At 38.0% G+C, this 14,816-nt stretch overlaps 1 protein-coding gene across 1 annotated transcript in view; it reads left to right on the top strand.

The window, feature by feature from the left end:
- The first annotated feature begins 1,529 nt into the window (after positions 1-1,529).
- Positions 1,530-14,816, top strand: part of coro1ca (coronin, actin binding protein, 1Ca) — a 32,833-nt gene continuing 19,546 nt past the window's right edge. Inside the window, exons 1-2 of the mRNA XM_041999345.1 lie at positions 1,530-1,662; positions 12,692-12,888. Of these exons, the coding sequence (XP_041855279.1) occupies positions 12,694-12,888 (195 nt within the window). The 5' untranslated portion in view covers positions 1,530-1,662; positions 12,692-12,693. The remainder of the gene's footprint in view (positions 1,663-12,691; positions 12,889-14,816) is intronic.

Here is a 14,816-nt window from a genome sequence, read left to right as displayed (position 1 = left end):
CTGTTTCAGAACTTATAAAGGAGACTATCCAGCTGCATGAAAAACTGCAGCACCATGACTGGCCAAAGCCAGCTGAAGTCAAAATTGATGAGCAGGGCCAGTCTGTGAAGGTTGCACAGATGAAGGCAGCTTTTGATTCTGCTCAGAAATCCCCAGACAAGGCAGTTGAAAGGAAGCCATCTGTGAGAAGAGGTAAGGGCATCAAAACCTATTTTATCACAGTATACACAGTGTTGGGCAAAAGTTAGATCACTTTAGGCATGATGCCACAATTTATATGGATATTTTCTTTTAAAACACCTGACAACCACTGATGGATGTTGTTCCAGACATAGGACAACTTTGCTGATGTTCTTAATTGGGCTGAAGCTTTTTAATTGCTTATTCATCTTATAATCCACACCTCACTTGATCCTGTTGAGATAAGGACTCAGTTGAAGTTAAATTTGCTTTGTATCCTTATCTTTTTGTCAGTGAGTATAATTGTTATGGATCTGGTTGTACTTTGAAGTCCTTGGTGACATGCTACAGAATAAATTAGGCCTCATTAAATGCAACCTTGATGACTCTGAGTAATGAGTGAAAACTGAAAATCTGAAGTGCTTTCAAATTTGGTGCTGTTGTGTACCTATTGCACTTCTATATAAGTTCTTGCAATTAGCACAGAATGCATTTGTGATAACAGAGTAGCAGATAAATCAACTCATGAGTCACTTTTTAAAAAAGTACAGAAGTCTGCTTTCCTGGTACATGACTTGTGAAATACAGTTGCCAGACTGACCACAAACACAGGCATCACTCTTCGTCTACAAGCCTGAAGAAGGCTGAAGAACAAGATGATGGCCTGCAGCTGTTTCTTGTTGTCAGGAGGCTCCCTCATTCTGGATTTGCAAAATATTGCCATCTTGTGGTGCAGTTTTGTACCTGGGGTACATTGTGTTCTTCAGAAAAAAATTAATACATTTTAATATCATCAGTTGATATCTGAAACTATGAGCATTGTCATGTTGTGTTACTGCCTTACAAATCATGATAGAAATTATGTTCATATTCACTAGAGACAGTATTTAAAAAAAAATCAAAAGCCACATTATCTAATTGTGTCTGCATCGCCCTGGTGTCAGATTATGAATCTTCCTGGCCCATTAAGTGTCTAAAATGCTAACAAATAACTCAGTAAGATAGGTTTGTCAGTCTAAGAAGAAAACATAAATGCTGTTCGTCATGAAATACTTGTCAAAATGTGCTTTTCTAATTAACTAAATAAGCAGTAATAGTTAGCAAAATATGCAGATAATAGTTTCTTTTGAAAACAGAAAGAAGGCCCACCAAATATGCTAATTATTAAAATGCCTTCACGACACAATTAATGATCATTTCGGTAACTGTGAACCTGAATCAAGAGCGAACTCCGGCCCCTTTATCCACAAGGTAACTCTGATTGGCTGTTTGACCCATCAGTCAAAGAGAGCGGATCCAAACGTGGCTGGTTAAAAAAGTGATGGGGCGGGGTTTGCAGTGGAGAGGGGAAAGAGCACACAGACCAGATTGTATCAGCGAAGCAGCGGCTCCGGCAGAGGGAAGAGTAAATTGGGATACGCGTTGACCTGTTTTGGTTCTATCATTAGATTTTCGAGAATATTTTTATTTTCCTCTTAGAAGGTAGGTCGCGGACTATTTGGATTGTTTAACATATTTTATGTATTTTTCCATCATACGTGGGTAAAAAATGCTCTTTGTTTATCCACCCAACCACAGCAGTCCAGACACGAAAGTGCATGGGCTAGCTAAAATGAATCGGGATACACTCTATATTGTGAACTGTTTCTTAGCTAGCATTAGCCTTTAATGGCAGTTATCTGACAGAGTTAAGAAGTTCCTTATCTATAACCTCGTCATTATTCTTTATCTATAAATTGGGTTTTCAACCAGTGTTTTTTTTTTTATTCTTCTAATATTAGGCGGGTTTCGTGGACAACTCTAAGATGAAATGTTCTGTTGAACGTTATTGAACGGGGTGGGGTAGCTAACCGTAGTGCGGCAGGGAAACTTATCTCCGGAACGATAGATCCACATAGACGGAGGTGCAGTCAGCACAACCGCGCCCTGGCCCCTGGCATTCTGTTCCAATTGAACAATAGCTTATACGCCAAAAATACCCACTAGTTAACGCTCCCATTTTCAAAGATTACACCCTCAAATTGAAATTGGATATCATCAGTATTCATCCAGATGCGAGGTTCAGACTTGATCTGCTAACACAGTGTTATGAAGGATAAAGGGGAAAAAAGGTCAAAGTACAGAAGTCTTCGCTGATCTCACGGTTTCGCAGCTGCATTGATTATTGCGTCCTCGGCCGGCGCTGCTTCTTTGGCCATAACACGTGGTGAATTGTTGGTATGAAACTACACAATGCATATCGTAGTTAGTTATAATCAATGAGGGTGGCCAGAGAGATATAATGATACGTCTTGTTGAACTGGTTAGAAATGGGGACTCCATTGAATGATAGCTGTTTAAAACCAGTTCATCCACAGCTGATACTAAAGGTCTGGTTTAATCATGCAGAAACAAGATGTGCTACATTATCAGCTATGTTTGACTTGTTTTGTAAGGCGCATAATTTCTAAAATGCTTTCAGATCATATTTGTTGCAATTAAAACGCATGTGCTCAGTGGTTTTACTGGGATATAAAAACACTACTTTTATAAGCAATGTTTCAAACAAAAATCTCTTAGCTTCATTGTATAATCTTTTAGATACCAAATGCATATTACATTAAGTTATTTATATCAAATAAAGAAAATGTCAGTCTTCAGTTTCGGTTGCTGAAACCCAAAAGTGCACAGCTGCTTGAGTTAACCCGAATAAAAACAGTTAACCTCAACCATTAAATGTAAGCTTTGGTCTGTTCTGAAGCGGTATATGGTATGAATTTCATAATATAATCACTTTAATGGAAATTGGTTTACAGATTAGTGTTTTTGGGGAGATAATTAAATTAATTATTCACCTGGCAGTCAGAAATAGGCTCTTCAATGAATCCCTAGTGTTGGATGAAGTCCCAAATAGTTCTTTTATGAGAATGCCACCATGGGTACATTTGCTTGCTCATGGCAATGGGGTAGTTTGATTTGTAATGACTGTGATTAGTGTGCTAAAAGGGCAGCATGTCTTGCATATTTGACCTCTGTCGTGAACTAGGTTACTCAGCCACCATATGCAATTGGCTGAAGAAGTTTTCCTCAGCAAGTCTTTCTGTGGGTTGCAGAGCAGGTGAAGGCTGACAGAGTGACCCGGGTCAACAGTAGTACAGCTGTGTTTGGATTTGTTAACCATTCCAGATGCATCATCTTCTGCTTGTCGTGCTGCAGTAAAAGGCGTTCAGAAGTGTGCAGCCTGTCTTCCTTTGGGTTGGTGGACTCTGGAAATGGGTCAGGAAGCACAGGGAAACTAAGCTAGGATGAGAGGGAGAGTTATTTTCATTCAAGTGCAACAGATAATGGACAGTGGTGAATTTTTATTGTAATTTTCACATTGTGAGTTACATTAAATGAAATCTACGTAATTGTTATCAAATTTGTATATTACAGTAAAAGATGCATAGCTTCATAAAAATATTTTTTCACTTACAAATTTTATTCTGCAGTATTTTATATCCTGTGAAAAGAATCTTAATATTTCACTGTTTGGCCTTTTCTTGAGGGTTTGCATTCTTTCGACATATATGTTGATGTAAGATGTTTTGTATAACCCCCCTTTCTCCCATTCAACTTTCTACCGTCGTCTGTAGAAGGAAACATCAAAACTTTGAATTCAGTAGATGTTTGGATATCTGGCATTTGTTTTCACAGTCAAGATGATTACTTTAAATTTTGATTTTGGTTTTTAGATCACCATTAAACGTATTATTTTTAGTCTGTTTGAAAATTTATCATTTTAGTTTTGGAACGCTTAGTAGTGTTAGATTCCCAGCTGGAAAACACAGAATTACACTTTGATTATTTATTTATTTTTGAATACAACTGCAGACAGCTGTTTAAGTTGAAGTGTGTTTTTGTGCATTAGTCCTTGGGGAGGGGAAGTAGCTGATCAGGAAGAGGAGGCAACTGCTTTGTACTTTTTTCCCTTCTTTTAAATGAAACAATAACCAGGTTTTGGCATTTGTCTTATCATCTCTAATCTTGTTATATGGATCAACATGTTAGGAACAGTTTTATAAAGCACCTGGGCAGAAACCTGTTTGCATGGCTTTTGATACAAATGTAACTTGATACATACACTTATAAAAACTAGAGCTTTTCTTGTTGTGATTAATTCGTATTACTTTAAAGGGATCCCTATTAAATCCGAACTTATAAGTAGGATAAGGATTTTGAGATTTAGTCATAAGTCTCATTGCAGAAACTGACAGAGTGGGTGGGGTGGTTCCTCAAGTACAGCTTAAAGGATGGTTAGTGTCTCATTAAACATATAGCAATTTCTGGAACTTGTTTCTTCTATCTGAGCCTGAGGAATCCGTCTTTACTGTTTTGGAATGTTGTGACACCTTTGCATTTTTAGATATCTATGCCCTCCATGCTCAGACTAAAGTGGGTACTCAAAATTGGACAGATTGAGTATTGCCGAAATTAGTTTTGATCAGGTGTATGTCGAACTTCAAGCCACATTGCATTTTCCACCAGTCTAATTTTCTCTGCAACAAATACAGCAGCATTTCTTGAAACACTGGTGTAAAGCGTGTTGTCCTTAAGTAGAATTTAAAGATTAGATTGCATATTGCATGGTCACTTGGGGTTGGGTATAGGTAAAAACATATCATAACTCATTGTTGCAAAAATAATGATATCTGATTTTAGCAGTAGTCTGTGGTGTTGATTACGGGAAGGGGATTAAGGTGGTGCCTTAATGAGTAACAAAACCTACAGAAATTAATTACAAAATCCCTAATATATGTGCTCTACATATCCACTTTTTTCTTTTTTACATCATAGTGTGTTTAACAACAATTAGACTGAATCCTTTTACATTGTTAGCACTTGCACACTTGTCCACAGTGCTCTTAGGTGGAAAGGTGGACAGCACCATCATTGAAAATATGTTTTGTGGAGCTTTTATGCTTTGCTTAATTTTCAACAACAGTTGTTAGGTTGTGGTGAACATCACAAATGAGACAAGGTGAACAAATTGATGATGAATCATCACTTTTTAGATGTTACAAAATTGACAATATGTTTTGACCTATGTAATGGCAGCAGCTATCTTCTAGTGTAAAGGCAAGTAGGTTAATGAGTCTAATTGTTATTCAGAGTTTTCTCTTAGACCGAAGTATTACTACTGTATTTTCATCAGGTTGGGACAATAACAGTATTAGTAATATAATAATACTATGCATGTGCCCCATCAATGAGAAAGCAGTTGAATTTCAAGTGGTTGACAGAATGAGGCGGTTCATGTTTTAGCTGGAATCTGTGAACATGATTCATTGTGACAAGGTAAAGCAGCATTAAATGCCTCCTGTCTGAGGCTGAGCTGCAAAAAATGCTCGTTAATTGCCTTCTGAAGGGTAAATGTCTGGTTTTTTTTTCTTCTTTTGGACCTTTTTTACTTTATTTTACAAAGTAAAAGGAGAAGTTTTATATTGTCTTGGGAAGTGGTTCCCATTAAGTCTTGGTATCCAGTTACTGAAATGCATCTTGGTTCAAGTGATAAATGGTGCTTGTTTCTACTATAATAAATGTTAAAGGAAGGATGTTCTGCCACACTGGCTAAACATGAGCTCTTGATAAGCTGTCTTTCTTTTTCCCTTGTTTCTGTCCTCTAGCTGTTTTGCAATATTATGTCGGAGTACGACAAGTTTTCCCTGGTTTAATGACAGGCGGCTGTCAGCAGTGTCAGTGAAGTGGATATTTTAATAGAAATCCTTTAAGGTTTAGGGCAGTGACTTCATCTGCCATCATGTGAAGGTCTAAGTTCTTCAGCTTTCTTTTCATCTTGCTCTTTATAGCTGTTTACTAGAAATGCAATTATGTTTATTTTCTGAATTGGAGATTTTGAGGAAAGCTTGTGAAACAGTTGAATGTAGATGGCAAGTGCAGTTTAAAGTAGTCATGTCTGGAGCTAAAGACAAGTGAGGTAAAATCAGCATCAATCAAGGACAAAGTCCTATTACCAGCCTTTTTCCAACTGTCAGTAAGAAAATATCTGTAAACCAAAACACCTCCCCTAGAGATGTTCCGATACCATTTTTTCCCACCCGATACCGATTCCGATACTTGTGCTGTGGGTATCAGCCGATACCGAGTACCGATTCCACTATGTTGTTAAAAAAATATATTAAACAAAGTCAATTTACTTTTTGAATTTATTTCTAAATAGTACAACATAAAAACTGTTGCAGGACAGCTACTAAATAAATTCTAAGAATAATTATAAAGTAAAAATGAAGCTACTTTTTTAAAATAAAAAGGCATTTAAATAGAACAGTAGCCGATAAAATAAACAGAATTGCGACAGCAGCTTAAATAAATCTAAAAATAATTTAAACATAGTGTATCCACAATATTTTTAAATAAAACAGGAATTTAAATATAAAAAATAAAAAATTAGCAGTGCAACAACTTCAATAAACCTAAATATAATTTAAAAAAAATCAGTGCAGCCATAATATCTTTTAAAATACAACATTTCAACAGAACTGTATAAAAAAAAGTAACTGCAACTTAAATGATCCCTTTAAAAGATTGTTGCTGCACTATGGAGTAAAGATTCAGAAAATACAAACCAAAGGAGTAGCAGCTACACAGTAAATAAAAAATACTTTAACACAAGTTTGCTACACATTGCAGTAGCTCCAAATGTCCGTTGTAAAGCTGACTGCATGTATATCTTTCAGCATACTCGAAATGTGTTCCTTAACTGTCTCGTATAGTTTGGGTAGTGCAGTTTCGGAGATATATTTACGACCTGGCAAGCAGTACCTTGGCTCCAAATGCTCCATTAGGCGACGAAATCCCACATTTTCGACAACAGACAGAGGTTGGTCATCAAGGACAATAAATTCCACAATTTTGTCCGTTATCTGTGTTGCTTTTCGGCTGTCCTTGGAGAATTTTTCTCGTCGCTGGAAGGCAGTTTCCAGAGTTTGCTGCTGCAGCTCATTCTTATTTAGCTCCTTAACTTTAATCATTTCGTCATGCTCTTTAGCGTGACGCGTCTTCAGATGTTTAATCATGTTGCTGGTGTTATAATTACCAGCATTTGTGCCACCTCGCGAAATTTTATTGTTGCATATTTTGCAGGTCGCAGTCTTGCTGGTAGGACAATCCAGCGTAAAATATTGCCACACCGACGACATGATTACTACCTCCGGTTAGCTCCTCTTAACAGGTGTCAGGTGGTCTGTTCTTCTTCGCCCCTCTAAAACAGCAGACTGCAGAGGGCAGCACAGCACAACTGTTTTTAAGAGCAGCAAAGAAGAACTGCGTCAGCGCTCACAGAGTTAATCCGTAAAAAAAAGATTCCTATTAAAATATGGGGTATCGGATCGGTGCCTGAACTCCACTACTCGCCGATACCGATACCAGCATTTTCGGCAGTATCGGAGACATTTCCGATACTGGTATCGGAATCGGAACAACTCTAACCTCCCCCATCACAAATATTATATTTTCAGATACCCTAGTGAATCAGTTTGAAATGGAAAAATGAAATTTCCAAAAAGAATTAAAGCAAGCCATCTGTGAACTTTCATCTGCAAAACTTATTTATAAAATTTATTTACTTGCAAAAAAAAAAAATCTCAGATTGCTCAACATGCTCAACATCTTCCACTGACTTAAGTGTGAAATGGAATTTCTTATGGTCATGGCCCAGCTGTATCGCAACCTGCATCACATGATGGTTTGTTATACTGTTTTTGTTTTGTTTTTGGTGGTGTACGTTTGTCTGTCTGTTAGCCACATAACTCAACAAGTAATGAATGGATTTTGATTAAATTTTCAGGAAATCTCAAATGGAGTAAAGAATAGCTGATTAGATTTTGGGGGTGATCCGGATCACTGCATGGTTCCAGGAATTTTTATTTATTTTTTTATGGATTGCCATGCAGGTCAAGTCTGCCAAAGTTCATAAAACTTGGTCGAGGTGCCAGCGGTATCTTCCTGTTCCTAGCGCTTTTGGGTGGCAGCTCAAGATGTGTTCCAGGGTGCCTCTCTTCTGGCACAACTTACACTCATGAGTGTCGGCTAGGCCCTTGGTGTGCAAGTTGGCCCCAGCTTGGGAGGACGTAGACTGATTGGATGAGAAACTTCATTCTTCAGCTTTTCAAAGCTTTGCCCAGGTGATCTTGCGGCATTCTGCCCTTTTCCATCACCTCATTTTATTAATTTGTCCCTCATGAGGGCAATTTGGCTTGCAGCAGACATGTACAATCTGTCACAATTTTGAAACATAAGACATAAAAAACATAAAAATATCTACATTATGAGCAGCTAATTAAAACAGATGTGCCAAGTGCTCAGTTCAATCATCTAAAAACAAGTTACATAACAAAAAATAATCAATAGAGGTGCAAATTAAATGCAACACAGTGCAGTTACCTCTTCATCTCCATGGCGTTCACAGCCCAGATTAAGAGAGACACAAAGAAAAACCTGTATCTAGTTTTTGTAGCTGGAGGAACAGACAGATGGAGACCAGAAGGAAGTAGTTTGTAGTCATGGTTCAGAGGACCATGCTCATAGCTTGGACATGCTGACCATCTTGGCTGTATAGTTCTTCCTCCACTTCTGCTCGAATCTTGTCCTAAACCAGCTGGTGCCTCTCTTTTCCATGGGCCAGGTACCGCCGTTTTTGAAAACAATCAAAACCTGCTCACCCACTTGCCACAGAGCCCAACAGCGTCCTGTGTCTCAGCCGTGCCTCTGCTCTGATGATGGCCTCCTGTGCTTGCCACTTTCTCCCAGTCTTCACAAGAAGTACTACTGATGCAACTTTGACGTCTGCAGAGTCCCTTCGATCAATGCCTCTCTGGAGCAGATATCTTTAAACTCCTGTTAGTCTGCCTAGAGCAGGGGTGCCCAAGTTCAGTCCTCGAGATCTACTGTCTTGGAACTTTTAGATGCAACCCTTCTCCAGTACACCTGAATCAAATGGCTCAGTTCCCTCATCCACATGTTATTCAGCTCTGCAGCTGCTGTGTAACGAGCCATTCATTTGATTCGGGTGTGTTGGGGAAGGGTTGCATCTAGAAGTTGCAGGATAGTAGATCTTAAGGACTGGACGTGGGCACCCCTGGCTTAAGAGGAGCTGCGATTTGGTGGAATGGCCGCACTGGGCGATGCTGCTCAGGGATCATGGTAGCCACGGCCATCTCCTGAGAAACTGGCTGATTGACTTCTCTAAGTGGAGGTCTACTCCTAACATGGTTCTATTGTACTAAGAAGAGCTGATCATTTGTTCCCCACCTGAGTTTTGTTCATTCATATTTTGGGGCATAGCCAAAGTTTAGTCTGCATACATTCTTCTGCTTCTGATAATTTTTTTTTATTGTGTTTCGGCAGCATTAGTTTGTCTGTTTGTTAGCAACATAACAACTTATGGATGGATTTTGATCAAATTTTCAGGAAAAGCCAGAAATGGAATAAATGAACAAGTGAATAAATTTTGGGGGTGACCTGGATCACCGTCTGGATCCAGGAATTATTTTAAAGGATTCGTTAATACTGGGAGATAGAGATAATTTAGCCATTACAGCTTCTAACTCATCAGATAATACTCATTGGCAAAAAAAACCTGACATCATGGTAGATGTTATAATCTGAAATCATTTGACTTGGATCATGTTGATGTTCTGGATCAGGTGATCCAGAAGGTTTAAAATATAGAGGGTACTGTTGGGCCCTAATACGGTTTTTCTAATGTGAGTGACCCTATAGCTTGGTGGAGGTTTGTGCACTGGGTGCTTCTAGTTTAATAATTTTTCCAAAACCTTTTTTTTTTCCCCGCGTTTGCATGTCTGAGCTATACATAACTATACTACCTGTCAATTTCAGAAGAATTGTTAGGTTAGAGTCAGGTAAATTGTTGTGCAATCCAGAGAATGATGCTGAAACCTGTCATGCTTGCCCTCTTCATGTCTCCCATTTCCTCAGGGTTTGAGGTTCTCTTTCTGTCTCTGCACATCACAATCAAGAAGCAATAAGATTCATGGCTCTCCTTTTCTCTGTTTGATTTGCTAAGCAGTAGTTGAGTTGTTTTTTTGTTTGAATAAGTGTTGGATAGGTGAACTGTAAATCTCAGGAGAGTATTAATATAATCATATGTGTAAATGCAAAGCTCAGTAGATCCACTGATAAGGGACCACGTTGAGATTTAACTCTGATATGGAAGTTAAAGCTTGTTATTGCTGCAGGCCCAGGTTCAAGTCCTGGCCTGTTGCCATTTGCTGTTGCCACGTTTGCATAGTTTCACTCATCTGTGATGATGCTTTGAGTTTTATTTATGTATTCATCAGTTCAGTGTCTTGTTTCTTTGTTTTGTTTTGTTTTTTTTACTTTGTCTGGTTTTCAATTATGAAAAAATATCAACCAGCAAAAAAAGAAAATTCACATTTTGAATATGTTGATAATCATTCATTAATTTCTATTGCATTCCATTGTATTTGTTTTCTATTTCCCCAGTGTTATCTTAAATTATTCAATAAACTGTGAGTCAGTGCTGTTGAACTCCAGAGGGCTAGCTGATGGTGGCTGCCTGAAACCGTGATGACTGAAAAGAAAAACTTACGGGTTTAAGTTTAGTTCTTAGTGCGCATGGATCTAATAAATGTTGAAAGTCATGTTTTCAAAAATGACTGCAACACATAATAAGAAAACAAATTGGAGGAACTGTAATGTACAATTACTTATCAGATTAAAAGTGTTCTTAAAAACTGTACTGCAATTGGCCACCTAGAACCAAACTGAAGTAACAAGATCACCACTACTCCTTCATCCCTACAATCAAAACAGCCTCTTACTGCTGCATGATAGAGGGGTAGAGTTAGTGGGGGGAATTGAGACTGGGTCTTAATACATACAGATATAAAAAAATATATCTGTATGTAGAGTATGTGTGCGTGTTAATGAGGGACCTGTAGATTCCTTTTAAATGTCCTTCAACACATTTGTGTACGCTGTACTTATTCATGTTGTAGTCTGACCTTAGGGCAGTCATGCCATCACATGCCATTTGCTTATTGCAGGTACCCACATTTTTTTTTCTTTCGGATGTTTGAATCTCATTGCAGTGACTAACAACTTAACAATTTTTCACAACTACCAGCCCATGATTTTAGTCATGCAAATATGCCAGTAGGTGGTTGTTTAATAATTTCTGGATGTAGTTTGATATGAAAATACTTTTACTTAGTAGCAGTTGATCTTTTTGGCAATCCCACCTTTTAATCTTTAAGAAAGATTAACAAACTGGTCATTTAATCGTTTTGGCCACAGTTCGACACATAGACACACACACACACACACACACACACACACACAAAATAGAAAAATGCCTTCAAAACATGTCCCGCATCCTGTGCAACCCTTTAGTCATGGTGATTCAAGCCGGAAAACCTTTCTCATGTGCTGTATCCAGAAAAAAAAAAAGTTTGAAAAGCTTTACAACATTAACAACACTAAGACATTTTCCCTGTCTGTAGGCAAGGTGAGATTAGACCTGGTTCTATTTTTTTTTTTTTAATCTGAAGCTGGCTGGTTTTCCATTATCCTTGGAAGTGGTCTGTTATTGTAAGCAGACCACTGGGAATTAAGAGTTTGAATGAGGATGTTTTCCAAATCATTCATGTCTGCCAGCAGATTGTCGTACAAGTGAAGAGGCTCACTGAGACAGTCTGTTTTTGTTTGGATTGGATTTGTCCTATCCTCTGGAAGTGGCCTTTGCTGTTCTTGTTCCATAGAAAAAAAATGCTCGTGGTATTTCAGATGTTTAACATATGGCACAATGGAATATTGGAGTAGAAAACAACTATATTATGAAAACTGTGTATAAGATATCATAAAGCACGTTTGTTGTCCCTCTTTTTTTCATTGTTTTCTTTGAGATTTTCACTAGAAAATATTATTACACATAACAGTTAATACTGCTGTCCAGATGGGGTATGTTAGTTCGAGTAACTTTTAGCTGGAATAGCTTGCAGTTATCTGAGAGGTGATGGTATGCTATGTTAGAATACTTTCAAATAATCTATTTGATTATATATAATCAGTAAATAATAAGTAGTGTGAATACAAATGTTAAAAATATTTTCTTAGAGGAAATATTTATGGCACAGCACATACCAATGTGTTACATTTAAAGTACAGTATGTGGAAAGCACTACAGTTCCCAGAAGCTCCAGGGAGACCTTTGGAGTAATTCATAGTAATGTTTTGTTGCTAAATTCCTGTAAATGAGAAAAACAAACATCTGCAAAAATAGTGTTTTGGAAAACAAATTTACGTACTATGTACTCTATGTATGTTCTCAGACTTGCTGAAATGTGTCCATATATATGTATATATATATATGTACCATATATTTGCAATGTCGTTTTTACTGATCGTAATTCATGAGCCATTAATTCTAGCAAATGTGTTAATATTGTGCTTACAATCGTATGTTAAAAGATTCTCTGTGCGCTTGCTGCAGATATGAGACGAGTTGTACGACAGAGCAAATTCCGTCACGTCTTCGGCCAGGCGGTGAAGAATGACCAATGCTACGATGACATCCGAGTTTCGAGGGTCACATGGGACAGCTCCTTCTGTGCAGTCAACTCTAAGTTTGTTGCCATAATTATTGAGGCCAGCGGTGGTGGCGCTTTCCTCGTTCTCCCTCTTCACAAGGTGAGTTTGTTGTGTGTTGTGAAATGAATGCTACTGTTCATAAAACACTCCATTGTGTGCTTGGGCAGTGTCAGAACTTGCTCCTAAGAAAACTAGATTGAGTTGGGTTTGTAAACATATTTGCTTATGACAGTTGAGTTGTTCATTCTTTTCATATTTGGTATGCCATTAAGAAAGTCAAAGTTGAACTTAAAATCTTGATTCCTTTTCCATTTCAGTAGTTACAAGCTGTTTCAGATGCTTCTGCTTAGCAAACAATATTTTGCATTGAAATCTGTACCTCGAACAAGCAGCATTGTTCATTCTTCATGGTGGATTACTGTTTACCAGCAGGCTCTTTGACACACCCTCATGTGTAAAAGAGAAACTACTCCAAAGCTCTGGAGCCAACAGTCTCCAAATTCTTGCCTCCATATGAAGAATTACTCTACAGATTTACACATGGGTCTGGCTAAACTGCATTTTGAAGAGTTTTTTTTTTTTGTAAAGAAGGTAATTGTTAAACCTACATGTCTCCCTTTTGTTTTAACTCTACTTTCATAATGGGGTTAATTAAGGTGCAGACAAGGCTACGATGAATTTTAGGATTGCTGTTGTGTGCCCCTGAGAGGCCTTGAATGCCATGGTTGGTAGTGCTGCTTGTTTATTTTTACCAGTTCCATGAGGTGGCCAAATGACATGTCCTGACACAGTGAGTGACATAATCACTGCAATACTATTGACAGATCTTCTCCAAGTCTGTAATTAGTGTACAGCACTGCACTACCATGTCATTCAAAAAGGCTCTGGCATCGGGCACTGGATCCTTTGGCTTGTCATCACACAGCTTAACACCTCTCAACACCTCATTCAATACAGAGCTTGTACTAGAGGTGGGCTGTAAGCTCAGATAATGTTTTTGTGCCTGTTTTTGTGTGAGCTCCCCTCTGTGTCCTATGTCCCAATGCATCTACTAAACAAATAAAAGTTTCACTGCTGAACTGAATTCTTTAGAAGAGTGTCTGTATATCTTGACATTTAGATAGTCCCTCATATGTTGGCAGGCTTGACAGACTAGTCTTTCAGCCATAGTTTTTTTACTCATTTCAACAGTCCATGCAGTGAGACTAGAGCTGTAGGAGCAATCTCATCAATCTTTTTGTATTGTATGTGTGTTTTGCAACTTGGTAGTTTCACCACTGCCTCTAAACCAGTTTTCCAGCTTAGGAAAGTTAGTTGTGTAAAACTTAAAAATGAGATCAAGTACAGATGTTAAATTAAAGGACTTTTCCTATTATTAGAAATGATATATTTTACCTTTTTTTTTGTTGTTGTTGCAAAGCAAGTCCATCTAGAAATCTCAGGATAGCATCAGCTGGCAATGCAGGTCTCAAAAGTGGGACAAGTCTGTTCTTGCTAGCAGTACAGCTTGACAGCAGAACAGTAGATCAGTATTACAGAGGTGCTTTCCATGTACAAGTACATAAAAAGTCTGATGCCTCTTAAATTGATATTAGATTCACTACTGTAAAATTTGTTTGCTTTTCTGTAGGTTGCATTAACAACTTAAGTGTTTTCATTTGAGACTTGGCACTTATGCTGGATAACACTGTGCCTGAGTAATGATACTGAAATGATTTGGTTTTCATTTAAATTTGTTGCAAATTTAAACATTTCCTAAATGTCTGCACCCCTTCCTGTTTCCAGTGTGTGGGTCCATCTGTCTTGCAAACCCATCTGCATGTTCTGTGTTGCTGCAAGTCAACCAGCTGCTCAGAGCCTTTGTCCTACACCCTTTGTCATTACAGCACTGTGGTTCGGGGGAGGGTGCTCCTTCCTGCTTCACAGTCAAGCAACAATGATAGAAGATTAAATTATATCTTTACAGAAAGGAAAAAAAGTTACTCCATCTTCCACACTTTTTTTTAAGAAATGAAGAGGATCTACTA

Source organism: Melanotaenia boesemani, chromosome 11 (genome assembly GCF_017639745.1).
Source record: "Melanotaenia boesemani isolate fMelBoe1 chromosome 11, fMelBoe1.pri, whole genome shotgun sequence".
Classification (NCBI taxonomy): domain Eukaryota; kingdom Metazoa; phylum Chordata; class Actinopteri; order Atheriniformes; family Melanotaeniidae; genus Melanotaenia; species Melanotaenia boesemani.
Note: the sequence above shows the minus strand (reverse complement) of the source record. Positions and strands in the feature narration are given on the sequence as shown.